Source organism: Oncorhynchus masou, chromosome 13 (genome assembly GCF_036934945.1).
Source record: "Oncorhynchus masou masou isolate Uvic2021 chromosome 13, UVic_Omas_1.1, whole genome shotgun sequence".
NCBI classification, from domain to species: domain Eukaryota; kingdom Metazoa; phylum Chordata; class Actinopteri; order Salmoniformes; family Salmonidae; genus Oncorhynchus; species Oncorhynchus masou.
The window spans coordinates 38,823,584-38,839,100 of NC_088224.1; the positions used below are offsets into that span (position 1 = coordinate 38,823,584).

A 15,517-nucleotide genomic window follows, 5' to 3' on the forward strand; every position below is an offset into this window, starting at 1 on the left:
GAACTGAAGACCATGCACCATGCAATACTGCTCTGAAAGAATGATTGTGTCGCAGGAGAAAAAGAGTGAGAGTGAGAGTGAGAGTGAGAGAGAGAGAGAGAGAGAGAGAGAGAGAGAGAGAGAGAGAGAGAGAGAGAGAGAGAGAGAGAGAGAGAGAGAGAGAGAGATGGAGAGAGATGGAGAGAGATGGAGAGAGATGGAGATGATTCAAGCCCCCCACCCGACTCGAATAACTATTATAGAGAGGGATGAAGAGAAAGAAGGGCTGCTGGAGAAAAAGAGAGAGATTGCCCTGAGGACCACACCAGACAAACCGTAGACAGCTATATGGAAATACAAAACTGTTAACCTGAAAGGTTATATGTAAGATGTCCGACTAGTTGTTAGTTTAAACAGTGGACTGTAGTACCATATGTTACACTTTGACCCCCACAGTGTAACCAGCGCCTTGCAATTTTCTACTCTGTAACTGTGTGTGTGTGTATGTGAGTATGTGAGTACGTGCATTCTGTATTTGTACTCAATATTTGGATGTACAGTTGAAGATGTACAGTTGAAGTTTACTTACACTTTAGCAAAATACATTTAAACTCAAGTTTTTCACAATTCCTGACATTTAATCCTAGTAAAAATTCCCTGTCTTAGGATCACCACTTTATTTGAAGAATGTGAAATGTCAGAATAATAGTAGAGAGAATGATTGATTTCAGCTTTTACTTTTTTCATCACATTCCCAGTGGGTCTGAAGTCTACACTCAATTCGTATTCGATAGCAATGCCATTAAATTGTTTAACTTGGGTCAAACGTTTCGGGTAGCCTTCCACAAGCTTTCCACAATAAGTTGGGTAAATTGTGGCCCATTCCCCATGACAGAGCTGGTGTGACGGAGTCAGGTTTGTAGGCCTCCTTACTCGCACATGCTTTTTCAGTTCTGCCCACAAATTTTCTATGGGATTGAGGTCAGGGCTTTGTGATGGCCACTCCAATACCTTGACTTTGTTGTCCTTAAGCCATTTTGCCACAACTTTGGAAGTATGCATGGGGTCATTGTCCATTTGGAAGACCAATTTGCGACCAAGCTTTAACTTCCTGACTGATATCTTGAGATGTTGCTTCAATATATCCACATAATTTCCCACCTCACGATGCCATCTATTTTGTGAAATGCACCAGTCCCTCCTGCAGCAAAGCACACACACAACATGATGCTGTCACCCCGTGCTTCACGGTTGGGATGGTGTTCTTCGGCTTGCAAGCCTCCCCCTTTATTCTCCAAACATATCAATGGTCATTATGGCCAAACAGTTCTATTTTTGTTTCATCAGACCAGGGGACATTTCTCCAAAACGTACCATCTAAGTCCCCATGTGCAGTTGCAAACCGTTGTCTGGCTTTTTTAATGGCGGTTTTGGAGCAGTGGCTTCTTCCTTGCTGAGCAGCCTTTCAGGTTATGTCGATATAGAACTAGTTTTACTGTGGATATAGATACCTTTGTACCCGTTTCCTCCAGCATTTTCACAAGGCCCTTTGCTGTTGTTCTGGGATTGATTTGCACTTTTCGCACAAAGTACGTTCATCTCTAGGAGACAGAACGCGTCTCCTTCCTGAGCGGTATGACGGCTGCGTGTTCCCATGGTGTTTATACTTGCGTACTATTGTTTGTACAGATGAACGTGGTACATTCAGGTGTTTGGAAATTGCTCCCAAGGATGAACCAGACTTGTGGAAGTCTACCATTTATTTTGGCTGATTTGGCTGATTTCTTTTGATTTTGCCATGATGTCAAGCAAAGAGGCACTGAGTTTGAAGGTAGGCCTTGAAACACATCCACAGGTACACCTCCAATTGACTCAAATTATGTCAATTAGCCAATCAGAAGCTTCTAAAGCCATGACATAATTTTCTGGCATTTTCCAAGCTGTTTAACGGCACAGTCAATTTAGTGTATGTAAACTTCTGACCCACTGGAATTGTGATACAGTGAATTATAAGTGAAATAATCTGTCTGTAAACAATTGTTAGAAAAATGACTTGTGTCATGCACAAAGTAGATGTCCTAACCGACCTGCCAAAACTATAGTTTGTTAACTAGAAATTTGTGGAGTGGTTGAAAAACGAGTTTTAATGACTCCAACCTAAGAGTACGTAAACGTATGTATGTATGTATGTATGTATGTATGTATGTATGTATGTATGTATGTATGTATGTATGTATGTATGTATGTATGTATGTATGTATGTATGTATGTATGTAGGTAGGTAGGTATGTATGTATGTATGCATGCATGTGGCTGTGCATAAATAAACCCCACTCACCTCTGCAGGGATCGTTCTTGACCAGGAACTCGTCCAGGGCCATCCAGCCCCCTCCGACCCGCACCATGACCGTACTGCGCAGGATACGCACCAACCGCAACTGCTGCGAGTCTCCAAACTAACACCGCAACGGAGAGGAGAAACAGAGAGGAATTCAGTGAGTGCAACCAAGTACAACGATTTGAATCCAAAAGCCATTCTACACAGCAGCCCATAACCAATCAGAGCAGAAGAATACGTCACTCCATGCAAATGATACTACAACACCCATGCACTGATGATACTACTAAAATCACCTATGTGTCAAAAGCCCAGCTTACCCAACAATCTAAAACAAAAGATCAGTTCCCATAGTAATCTCGAAAAGAGTTCATTCTACCTTAGTCAGCTTTGTTTCATGCAGAAGGACATTTACACGTTCAGAGAGTTTTGCTTCTATGAAGCAATACCAAGTCAGAACTATCTTTGATTTGCCTGTGTCTGTTTGTGCCGTCTTGCCAACTCAATGGTAATGTTTGATTACTGTGACAATGACCATAGAGTTGGCAAGACGGCACAAACAGATAAGGGACCCAATGTTCATTTTGAATTACTCTCAGAACAGCATGATTTTTCAATTTGCCCCAGTCCAAAGCTAATCGGATAGGGTAACCCCTGGTTCCCATTATAACCCATTCCAGTTTGCCAAATTGTCATTCTCAAAATAAGTCTTTCAAATCTGCAAAATCACACCAAGAGAACAACCTTAATGGCCTATGAAACCCACTTCCCTAACTCGCACCCACAGTGTAGTGCTATATTTGATGGCGTTATGTCATTTCCGGTCAAACACGAAATGCAATGTCACCGTGGCAACAGTTTTTGTGGCGGTAGAATTGAGGCCACTGCATTGGTGGAGATCCAGGAAGCAGATTTCAAAAGGACCAAACACTGGAGTCAACTTTACCTGGTTTCCAAGGAAGAACTACAATAAATCCAGCAGACGTGGAGGAGGAATAAACAAAGAGAAAGAGAAAGAATGAAATAACATTGTACAGACCAAAAATAAATACTTCAGACTAAACCTGGCATTGGATAAGACCTCATTTGGAAAGAGAAATTAAACTGGAGCTCACTCTACGTTCTACGTAAGACTTTTTTTACAATTCACAGCGAGATGGATTCGTCAGTGAAGGGTGAAGCAGGACACACAAGAAGAGAGTCAGACAGACAGAGAGGTGTGGTGTCACGTGACCCAAGCTCGGTGCAGTTATTTACAGTCCAGCGTTTTTCGCCAGACACTGGAGGTCATTCACCCATGGATAATGATGACGTAGATCACAACAACAAAAAACTGCGATGGTAGTAGTTGCTAATCCTGGAGCTGTGATAAATGTTATGGTTTAAAAGTTACATTTAGTGTTATATTAGTTTGTTGGTGGGAAGCACACACAGCATGTCAATCCCATAGTGCTGTGATTAGAGATATGTCTACAGAGACATGACGCTTCGGGGTGCACAACATACAGTCCGCGGGCCAGATGCGGCCCGTGAGACGCTCTTTTTTTTGGCCCGCGGATTTCTTCGTAATTGTCAATAATATGCGACCACCTTATATGAGTATATGGCAAAGCTTAGAGAAGCTTGCTTACAAAGCCGGCATTTTCATGGATACAGCTGAGTGCTACTGCTATTGGCTAACATTTAAATGCGTGAGGAATAGAGTGATGTCATCCGTTAGTTCAACAACAGCAGTTATTGGTGCTCAAAGAAGTAGTGACACACAGCCAGCATCAGCTAAAAAAACACTAGGGTGTGTCTGAAATGACAACCTATTCTCTTCTATATGGAGCTCCACTTTTGTCCAGGGCCCTGTTCAAAAGGTGTGCACTATATAGGGAATAGGGTGCCATTTTAGATTCAGTCCTAGACCCACCATGACTGCAAACTTTAAAATAAAAGCACATTATTCTTAACATTACCAAGACTCACTCCGTCAAGTAGGATCTGAAAACTGTATTTAGCTAAGTAGAAGCTGTCCAAGCAAAAAAAGCTTTTAAGATTATTGTTGTTTACGTCCACAGCACTGTAGACTCAGGTGTAACTCACCTTGTAATTGCTCTGGCCCATCTGTATTTAAAAATACAATATCTCATACCTAATACTAAGTCATAGTACGCAGACAGAATATATAATCATGTGTTTATTAACTGTTGATAAGTGTACACAGCCACTGGCTGAGGAGGACTTACTCTGTACTTGTTCTCTCCTATCTGCTCCACCTGGAACCGCTTTGCACATTTACACTGTGCCACCTGTCTGGTCACCTGCACAGAGTGAGAAAAGAGAGAGTGGGAAAGTCACGAAGCTTGCGCCATTAACCTCCAATTCATGAGCTATTGGACTCGGTAAGTCAAAGGTCCAGCTTTGTAATTCAGAATAAGTGTTTGTGTGTGTGTGTGTGTGGTTTATGATAGGTGGATATATCTCTGTGTGTGTGTGTGTCTTCCTCACCTCGTCTTCTATCTTGTCAGCATCGGTGGTGGGCCGGTAGGCGTCCTTGTTGGGGTGCAGCGCCGCCACAAACTCGTAGTAGTCGATGTAACCGTCTCCGTCCTGATCAAAGATGTCTGCCACCGCCGTCATCTCCAACCTGCTGGTGGGGAACTCTGCACAACACAACCAACAGTCAGGAAAAGATATGGGACTCATCACCAAGATATAGGACTTTCTGTATGACCAAGATATAGGACTTTCTGTATGACCAAGATATAGGACTTTCTGTATGACCAAGATATAGGACTTTCTGTATGACCAAGATATAGGACTTTCTGTATGACCAAGATATAGGACTTTCTGTATGACCAAGATATAGGACTTTCTGTATGACCAATATATAGGACTTTCTGTATGACCAAGATATGACTTTCTGTATGACCATTATATAGGACTTTCTGTATGACCAAGATATAGGACTTTCTGTATGACCAAGATATAGGACTTACTGTATGACCAAGATATAGGACTTTCTGTATGACCAAGATATAGGACTTTCTGTGTGACCAAGATATAGGACTTTCTGTATGACCAAGATATAGGACTTTCTGTATGACCAAGATATAGGACTTTCTGTATGACCAAGATATAGGACTTTCTGTATGACCAAGATATAGGACTTTCTGTATGACCAAGATATAGGACTTTCTGTATGACCATTATATAGGACTTTCTTTATGACCAAGATATAGGACTTTCTGTATGACCAAGATATAGGACTAATCACCAGGATATAGGACTTTCTGTATGACCAAGATATAGGACTAATCACCAAGATAGGACTTTCTGTATGACCAAGATATAGGACTAATCACCAGGATATAGGACTTTCTGTGTGACCAAGATATAGGACTTATCAGAACGACATAGGACTTATCAGAACGACATAGGACTTATCAGAACGACATAGGACTTATCAGAACGACATAGGACTCATCAGAACGACATAGGACTCATCAGAACGACATTGGACTTATGACCAAGATATAGGCCTTGACTAGCGTTTAAGTTGAAGCAGGCTATGAGCAAAGAACAGCGCTAACAATGTGTAGCCAGCTCTGAAGAACATACTTGAGGCCAGGATGCCGTCGATGAACTCCTGGCGAGTGATCTTTCCGTCCTGGTCCTTGTCGATGCGTCTGAAGAAGTCCATGACGCGTGACTTCTTGTGGTTCATCCAGCGCATGTACTTCTTCCTCCACACGTCAAAGTCAAAGCTGGCAAACTCTTTCAGCTGGGGACAAAGACAATGAACATAAATGTGAGACAAATGAGGAAGAGCAATATCCTGCAAAACACCCTGCAAACGTACAGACATCCCACTTTTGAAACCAATGTAGCGAACGTGACAGTGATGCAGGTCTCAAACCTGGGTCTCCAAGCCCTCTACTGCACTAATAGGGGAGATCACGTTGTTACAATACAGTACCTCTTCAAGCCTGTCGAGGGCGTCGTTGAGCTTCCGCTGGCGGTCGAGGGCAAGCAGCCACACCTGCTGCCACCTTGAGCAGAGCTGGGTCAGACGGGGGTTGCCCCCGGCGACCTGCATCGCCGTCTGTTGATGCTGTTGTTGCTGCTGGTTTTTACCTGTAGGGAAAGGTGTCACGGTTAATCTGTATTATATGGGTTTGAATGTTGACGATGGAACGTTCGATCATATTTCGGCGACTTTTACTGTTTTTCTCCTTCAGTGAAAGTCAGTCAAGGATGGACTGTGAATGTTTTGGGGGAATAGGCACCCACTGTATCTTTGCTTATGCATTTCTAGATACATATGCAGTCAATATAACATATTATAAATGTATCTCTGTGAGGTAAAATAAGGTAACGTACGAGCTCCTCTCCTCTCAGCGAGGCTGCTCGGGGGCTCTGCTGGTTTCCTCTTGTATGTCTTGGTCACTTTGTCCACGTCAGGCTGCTTCCGGGTCATCTCCTCCATAAACACCTGGGAACAATGGATTGGCATTAGACACAGCCAATCAGAAAGAGTGAAAACAATTAGAATAGTGACTTAGCCAATGAGGGTTTGAGAAAAGTAGACTCCTCTCACCTGGTGTTCTGTGATGAGTGTTTTGAGCTGAGGGATGTCCTGTGGAAGGGTCTCTCCGTCACGCTGGACTAGGGTGGTCTCTGCCCACTGCAGCCATGACAACAGCTCCTCCAACAGCGTGGCGTTGTTGAGGAGCTCTGTCAGAGCAGTCTCCAGACGCTGCTCGTGCTGTTTGGCCCATGTGAGGACCTGTAGAAGCAAAATGCACCAATTAATGGGTGAAACACTTGAAATGGCCCAACTGGGCTTTAAAAATCTTTACCCCCCCCCATTATCTCTCTACACATCCCTCTCCCGTTACCCTCTCCAGCCAACCTACCTCTTCGAAGCGGGCGCGGATAATGGTTATCCAGTGTTTGATGGTGGTGATGCAGTCGGCCTGGCACGCGGTGAGGATGGCCTCGCCCTGGCCCGCTGCCCGGTTCACGTCTGTCCTCTTCTCCTCGACCGTGGCCATGAAGTTCCGGTGGGTGTGGAGCAGCGCCTGCAGAGTCTCCGCCTCCTCGGGCAGCACGCCGCGGAAACGCAGCGTCTGCTCCGCCTCCGACAGCCACTCCAGCAGCAGCCGCACCGCCGTGCGGAACTCCTCTGCCTGAGAGAGAGGGATGACAGAGGGAGGGATGACAGAGGGAGGGATGACAGAGGGAGGGATCATTAGAAGGATAGAGGAAAAAAGCTTTTCCGTTTTATTGCGCTTTCACAGTCCAGTTCAAGGTATTATGCGCTATACTGCGCTTGCACAGATCGCATTAAAGAAAGAAAAGACGATGGACTGAAATGATCGGTATCTTTACATTGAATGATCATCCAATTCTAAGTCTTGTAAGTATTGTATTAATACATAAAAAAAAAAACAGAAATGGCACAACCCCATGGCTTCTTCTTCCCAACTGACCTGTTTGAGGGCCTGCTGGAGACGGGTCTGCTTGGTGACGGACAGGGCACAGACTGTGTCCCAGCGGTTGCTGAGCTCTTGCAGTTGAACTTTGACCCAGGCGGTGTCGTCGCGGCCCGTCTCCATCAGTTCTCTGGCTGAGCGCTTCAGGGCGTGGACACTAGTGGTCCTCTTCCCCAACTCCTTCTGGAAGGCCTGAGGAGACAAAACCAAACAGAGGTCAAACAACATGGAAATAGTGTTCACCTAAACATAGAGCAATGGGTCAAACATTTTTTTCTCTTCATGTTCGATAAATAAGAATTCACATTTAAAAATGGGCAATGAGGCGCTGGGGCAATGTAAGCATAGATTCTTTGTGGATTATATATATTTTTTTTACATAACCGATGGTCTAACATTTGCTGTTACATAAATGAATACCTTGTGTGAGTCCATGAGGTTGGAGACCAGGTCCAGGTCTCCATGGACTGGCAGGTCTTCAGCCAACTGGGGTTCTACACGGTACAGCCAGTCCACCAGGGCCTGCAGGGCCTCAGCAAACTGACCTGAGAACAGCAGGGCCTCCTCCAGCTTGTGTTGCCTGGATGAGAGACGGAGAAGGAAAATGTAGCTGTCATTATACGAACTTTGCCTTTATGATCCAGTATTCTATTTTGGCAGCGGCCTGGAGAGCTACTGGGTTTGCAAGGTTTTGTTCCAGACCTGCATCAACACGCTTGTTTCAAATAATCAGTCAATAATCGCGGGGTTCAAATCAGGACCAGAATTAGCTGAATCGGGTGCGTTACTTAGTGCTGGACTGGAACAGAAACCTGCACAGTCAGTCACTCTCCAGGACTGGAGTTGGAGAACAGTCCCATATAGTCATTGAAATAAAACATTAGGCGTGGAATTTTCCCCTCACCTCTCCACACTCTTCCCACAAACGGTGTCCCACTTGTCCCTGACCTCCCCCAGTAGGTGGTCTAGTTTCTGGGTGTCTTCGGGCAGCGTTGCCTTGTCCCTCATGGCCTTACCAGACCTCACTGTGGTGTCATACACCGGCTGCTTCGAACCCAGAGCCTTCTGAAACTCCTTCGGCCGGGAGGAGAGAGAGGGGTATTTAGTTAAGGATACCATGTCGTACAGGTAAGAGGATCGAGATTAGGCAGCCTCATCATATGTTGTGTGTGAGTATCACTCAGATCCAGATTATTTCCATGCAAGACCCACGCAGTGAGCTTCAAAGTGAGACTCCTACTGCACCTTGTGTTTGGTCAGTTGTACTCTGATCTTGTCTGGTTCGTTGGAGATCTCCAGCTCTGAGTCGAGCCGGCTCTCAGCCTCCTCCAGCCAGTCAGACAGCTTCCTCCACGCCTCATGGAACTAGAGGGAGGTCAAGAGAAACTGGTTGATCATCTCAAACGAATGTGTGCATTCTTGTACAAAATGGCTGCCATATATCAACCATTCAGGTGCTGCATACTGGTTAGGGTGAATGCCGTAAAAAGGACCACCCTGGGGTCAGTACCTGCTTGGCCCTCTTGCGGGCCTCGTCGAGGTGTCTGCCACGGTCCAGGGACCTCTGCACCAGCTTGTCCCAGCGGGCCTGTACACTCAGCAGCAGGTTCTTGATCAGAACCACATCCTGCTTTATACTGGCGAAACGCAGCTGAGAACCGGCCTTCTCCAGGGCCAGCACCTGCTCCCTGTGGGTGTTCACCTCATTCACAAACACCTGGGGGGGAACAGAGAGAGGCCGAGAGCGTGTTACAGTTGAATTCGTCCCTCGTGACAGCCTTAACATGAAATTGATTCGCTGTTTTGGTTCTGGGTGACATGACTTCAGCTGTACATGCAGATCACCACATACCAACATAAAGGAAGGGAAATATATCAAGTCTCCAAAATGACTGATGAATATGATAAGTCAACTTACATTATTATTTATGGAAAATACAGTCAAGTATATACCATCCTATTCCCATGGTAACCACTCACCGATATAACCCCACCTACCATAGAAATGAATGTCAATCACGCATAACATAGGATCTCTACACTTCCACTGTGCCTAAACTGCCCACCTTGTGTTCGTCTATCTGAAAGAGGACAGTGTCCAGGATGAGGGAGGGGGGCTGGGCCATGTTGAGGGTCTGCTCTGCCTGGGTCAGCCAGTTGATGGTGTCCTGGAGGGAGGACTGGAACCCTGAGGCCAGTGACACAGCCTCGTCCAGCTTCGCCTTGGGGGGCAAAATAGTGAAAGGTTTGATGGTAACATATACTGTCGATACAGCTCCTATGTAAAACAGTGTTTTCTATAGTCGAACTGTGAAAATCTATATTGTATTAGTTTGAGTCTAAAACCTACCCAGTAAATACACGAGTGCAGCACTTCAAATAAACATATATACAAATGAAACATTCACAACTTTGCGTTAGGTGCTTGTTTCTCAAATTAGCAAATATTCGCTCTAAGCTTCGCAACAATGACATTTTCTGAAGGAGCTCTTCGAGAGAAGATTCCGCAACTTCTGGAGAAAAATGGAAATATATAAAAAGGTTCTTTATGGCTACAAGTAAAAACCACAGTGTTTCAACTTTTGGCCTTGTTCAGGGTTTTTAAATCAGTATTCAAAGGAACTCGTCGTCATAGCTCTTCACGTATCTAAACGGAAGGTTCCTCTCTCACCGTGCGGTCGTCCATCTTGGTGTTCAGGCTGGCCCACTTGTTCTGCAGCAGGGCCAAGTTCTGTTGAGTCTGGGTCGTACCAGCTCCGGGGCCACCCTCCTCCCCCCCGCGGGAAAGCAACATGGACTCTCCCGCGTCCAGCAGCCGGTTGTACTGCTCAGCGCGCTGGGCCAACTGGGTCTGGAGCTCCTATAGAGAAAGACACACAGATGTTTCCAAAGGAATTTGATACTTTGAGGATCCGCCCAATAACAACCGGTGTTCAATAGGTTATGTATTCTGCATGTCTAACACACCCATTACACATGGTTAAAAACATACATACAGATTAGATCGTAGATTGTACAGTGAATGAGTGTTGTACATCATATCATATCATATGTGTGGCCAGGGTGCAGTGTCATAACGTGTATCCCCATTAGTATGTGTTTTCTCCATCACATCATATCGAGTGCATGAATTGGCAGGCTGCAGTATCATTAAAATGTATCCCCAGTATTACCAGGTGCTGCTGCAGCTGCTCCCGGGCCGTCTCAGGCAGGCCACCTGTGGGTTTGGCTGCAGACAGCTGGCTCTCTGTCCTCCTCAGCCACTGCAGGAACTCCTCCAGCTCACCATGGAAACCCTCCGCCTGGGGAACCAGGGACAAGGAGGGGAAGAGGGGAGCGGGAACAAGAGAGGAAGTCATGAGTTGTGCGTTAAATGGCAGTGCTACTGTGTCGTTCATTCACTTGCCCCGTGGTTTTTAGCTCAACTAAGATTAAGTACAGTATTTAAACGGTTCCTTAACTGGGAAAGACCACATTTTTGTAGGGAGATGATAATCTTATTGGTACAAGTTGGAAACCCGTAATATGTAAATATAATTACAGGGAAGGTTGAGACAAAATGGATAGAAATGGATGGATAGAAATATCTTTTCACTTAGTTCAGTTAAACAGTACTCGTACTGTAAAAGTCTTCCCAGCGCCACTCCTCCTGCATCCTTCCTACCTGGTGCAGTGCGGCCTCCAGTAGTTTCTGTCGGTCCTGGGTCTTGAGTAGCAGGTTCTCCCAGCCGCGGTTGAGGTGGTCCAGCTGGCCGCGGAGGTGGTTGGCCTCGTCCCCGGGACTGGACTCCAGCAGCTCGGCCCCCGCCGCGTTCACCGTCTCCACCGTGGACCGATGGGACAGCACGTCGTTCCTCAGCACCTGAAAGAGAGCGAGGGAGGGAGTGTTGGTTACACTTCTCCAATGCAATAATTGATGTGAAGCAAGCATTCTGGCACAAAATGGCTGCCATGCATAATCTATAAGGGAAAATAACAGAAGTGAGGCTGATATGGAGGGGAGATTGAGGAGCGACGAGAGAGGTCGAGGTAGACTAATAAAGCCGTTTTCCTGATGGAGAATCTCCATTGAAAGTGCTTTTTAGTCCAGGATTGGCTTAATATGGGTCTCGGGGAAACTGGCCGTTAAGGGTCCGGAAATGGAAGAAGAAGAGGAGTGTTGGGTAAGAGCGTGGAAGGGAAAGCTGTAGAGGGGTAGACGTACGTGGTGCTTGGCCAGTTCTATCTCGATGGCCTTGGGGTCAGAGTTGACGGGTCTCTGTGTGTCCAGGGTGGCGTGGGTGTGACTCAGCCAGGACTGCAGCTCAGACAAGGCATGCTGGAACTGACCGAGTGCCAGGAGCGCACCCTCCAACTTATGCTGTAGGAAACAGAACGGGAAAAACAGCGCTTCTTCATGAATCATGTCACGTTGAATCGCATTGCAATCTGTAATCTATTGTACATATCTGAAGCACCAATTCACTTGAATATGAGTTTGAGTTCCAGAGGACTGGAGGTCTGAAGACATTCTTTTAGAGAGGGCAGCAGAGCTACTGTAGCTACTGCCCCTCCTGTACAATAGTTAGGGAGCCACTGGACTCAACGAGACAATGCATAGTTTGTGTACCTGTCTGTGAGTGATCTTGTCCCCCAGGTTGTCCCAGAGGTGTCGGAGCTCCGTGAGGGGCTCCTGGATCATGTCTCTGTCGGTCTGGTCCGAGACCTTCTTGAGCAACAGCTCCCCCTGGTGGCACAGCTTCTCCATGTCTATCTGCTGCTGGTACACCTCCACCTTGTAGTGCTGCTCACAGGAGGAGTCAAGCCTGCATTAGCTGTTTGCTTATCATTAAAGTGATAGTTCACGTTTTTTTTATTTTTAAACCAAGAGTGTATTTTTGACTTACCGATAATGTTATCTTGTCGTCAAAACCGTTTTTAAGAACAATAAATATTATAAATATTTGTAGGATGATAAAAACATACTGGAATATTTTAAGTACACCATCTATATCAAAGCTACATGACAAAACAATAGATTATGATTCAAACCTTCAGCTCTTCGATCTGCTGTTTGACAGTTCCCAGATCAGTGCCCACAGTGGACATGTCACACAGCTTGATCACTGCGTTGTCCAGGTAGTCAAACATGCTCTGCAACACACACACACACACACACACACACACACACACGAGTCAATCTAACTTCTACAAACTATAATGACGACCGAGGTCCTGACACTTCCTCTACTTCATGACAGATTTACATTTCCACAAAGCATCTACTTTTATAAAAGAACAAGTGTGCAATAAATACCAGATTATTTAATTATCTGACATACTGAGCTGAAACAGCGATGTTGATTCTGAGACACTGACCTGCAATGCATCCTGGTACTGCACAGAAGCCGTCATGGCCTCCTCCAACCTCTCCATCCTCTCTCGCCACGTCCGGTTCAGGCCTTCCCAGGCGGCATTCATCTGAGAAACGGATAGAGAGAAAGGAGAAGAGAGGAAAGATAAAAACACACACACACTGTATTGCAATAAAAGACCAGCAGAAAATGTAGACAGAAAATATCATGCACCGAGTCCATTAATGATCACGTTTCCTGAAGTTGGTTGCTATCCTGTACTCCTCTCACCTCGTCGATGGTCTTCTTGACCTCAGGCTTCTCCGTTTCTCCACAGGCGAAGATGAGGTCAGCCCCAAGGGTTCGTACAAACTCCAGCTCCTCCCTCAGCCCATCTGTCTCGGCCTTGATGGCCTGGGAGGAGAGCGACAGACACACAGATGGCATAGTCGGACAGATCAGATAACCCGACAGTCATTCCACTCGTCAGTAACTACCTCTGCATATTCTCTCCCCTTCCTACCTCTAACTACAGTACAGCGGTGGAAAAAGTACCCACTTGTCATACTTGTGTAAAAGTACAAATAGAAAATGATTCAAAAGTGGAAGTCGCCCAGTAAAATACTACTCGAGTAAAAGTATTTGGTTTTAAATATACATAGCCCTTTCCACTCACAGCTCCTGTCAGTCAGGATTACAGGTTGAAAAAGACAGATGGTCATTTATAAGCGCCTAAATTGAAATGCAGTGGCTGCACAGTAACATACTATACATGACGTTCTCCGCTTCACAGCTCTGTACGGGTTTTGACCGGAAGCCGTTCTAAACGAGACGAGAAGATGCCCTGGATCCCTCCCTCCGATTGGGCTACTCTTGCACATTAGTTGTTGTCGGAGTGAGGGAACGGCTGTAAATGGAGAGGAGGGGACGCGCTCTGAATGACGAGACGTTATATTAAATGCCACGTTGACGTCATACTCACGTCCCCGGGAAGAGTAGTTGACGCTTCAGCAAAAGCCCGTGGGGATCCAAATAAACACAAGCAAACCGCACACCCAAGAGTGCACTTCACATTTCTATATTTGAAAACTCATGCCATTTACAGTATCAACGTTTATGATCGGCTTGTTTGAGGCACAGTTACAATGATGACGTGGGTTATAAGCCTGGGTTGTCCTGGACAGAATGAGCCTGTTTTGTCGCATCTTGAAGACCATTAGCCACGGAACACTCACTATGTACACCACAATTAAAATCGGTCTGTCTGACGTGCCTTTTGAAAGCATAACAGTCCAAGAGCATATTTTAACTTAGCTAACAGTGTTGGCAATAGAATAAGCTTTCAAATGATACCCACCTGACCCAGAGTGTGATTTTTTTAATTGAATGTTTTTGGATGTCATGAACAGTAATTGTGTGATGTTGGGGACGCAGGGGCGTGTTCCAAACAAACAAAAAGCACAAATGTGCTTGCTTCAGATCCTCAAATGGCACAGCTAGTTGAAGGCTCTTTCCTTGAGTCATAAAAGTGCATTGAAATTCCAACTCAACCCAGTTAGACCTCTCACTCAAACCCTTGTAAATTGTATATTCTTATCTTGAAACTACTCCCGAATTTCGATTAATATTCTTATTGTGTTACGGAACGTAATCCAGAGTATTTTCAGATTTCGTTTTTGACAAATCCTGCGAAAAGCACATTTAAGTTCTAGTGCGCAGTGAAATAATCTACTGTAATGTTGGGATTCAGTCTTGTGTCAGGTGAACTGTTGTGTCCTCACCTTGTGTATGATCATTTCCCCATGGTCATTCATATGATTCTTTGAGTTCTTCCGTTAGAAACATTAAAATGTGGCCCTATCCTTATAAGCCAAAATCTCCACCAAATGTGAGGGTTTAAGTATCAAAAGTAAAAGACAATACAAAAATATACTTAAGTTCCAAAAGTAATTTCTATAAATCCTTTCAAATTCCTTATATTAAGCAAACCAGACAGCACGATTATTATTACTTTGTATTTATTTACAGATAGCCAGGGGCACATTCCAACACTCAGACATAATTTACAAACGAAGCATTTGTGTTTCGTGAGTCCGCCAGATCAGAGGCAGTAGGAATGACCATGTGTTCTCTGGATAAGTGTGTGTATTGGACCATTTTCCTGTTCTGCTAAGCATTCGTAAGAGTACTTTTTTATTGGGTGTCAGAGGAAATGTACAAAAAAAGTATATATTTTCTTTAGGAATGTAGCGGAGTAAAAGTTGTCCGAAATATAAATCCTAAAGTAAAGTACAGATACCCCCGAAATTACATAAGTAGTACTTCAAAAGTATTTTTTTTACTTGGTTACTTTACACCACTGCTACAGTAAATACATAGCTACT

At 45.0% G+C, this 15,517-nt stretch overlaps 1 protein-coding gene across 1 annotated transcript in view; it reads right to left on the reverse strand.

Annotated features, from left to right (window-relative positions):
* The window catches only part of LOC135552280 (microtubule-actin cross-linking factor 1-like), a 268,419-nt gene that overhangs the window by 7,147 nt on the left and 245,755 nt on the right, over positions 1-15,517 (reverse strand). Inside the window, 25 exon segments of the mRNA XM_064983809.1 lie at positions 2,318-2,435; positions 3,264-3,281; positions 4,406-4,426; positions 4,549-4,623; positions 4,811-4,965; positions 5,924-6,086; positions 6,282-6,439; positions 6,686-6,797; positions 6,903-7,091; positions 7,222-7,494; positions 7,798-7,992; positions 8,221-8,380; positions 8,705-8,874; positions 9,046-9,165; positions 9,311-9,517; positions 9,867-10,022; positions 10,472-10,660; positions 10,974-11,102; positions 11,465-11,662; positions 12,005-12,160; positions 12,410-12,583; positions 12,687-12,698; positions 12,832-12,933; positions 13,159-13,260; positions 13,425-13,547. Coding sequence (XP_064839881.1) covers positions 2,318-2,435; positions 3,264-3,281; positions 4,406-4,426; positions 4,549-4,623; positions 4,811-4,965; positions 5,924-6,086; positions 6,282-6,439; positions 6,686-6,797; positions 6,903-7,091; positions 7,222-7,494; positions 7,798-7,992; positions 8,221-8,380; positions 8,705-8,874; positions 9,046-9,165; positions 9,311-9,517; positions 9,867-10,022; positions 10,472-10,660; positions 10,974-11,102; positions 11,465-11,662; positions 12,005-12,160; positions 12,410-12,583; positions 12,687-12,698; positions 12,832-12,933; positions 13,159-13,260; positions 13,425-13,547 — 3,475 coding nt within the window.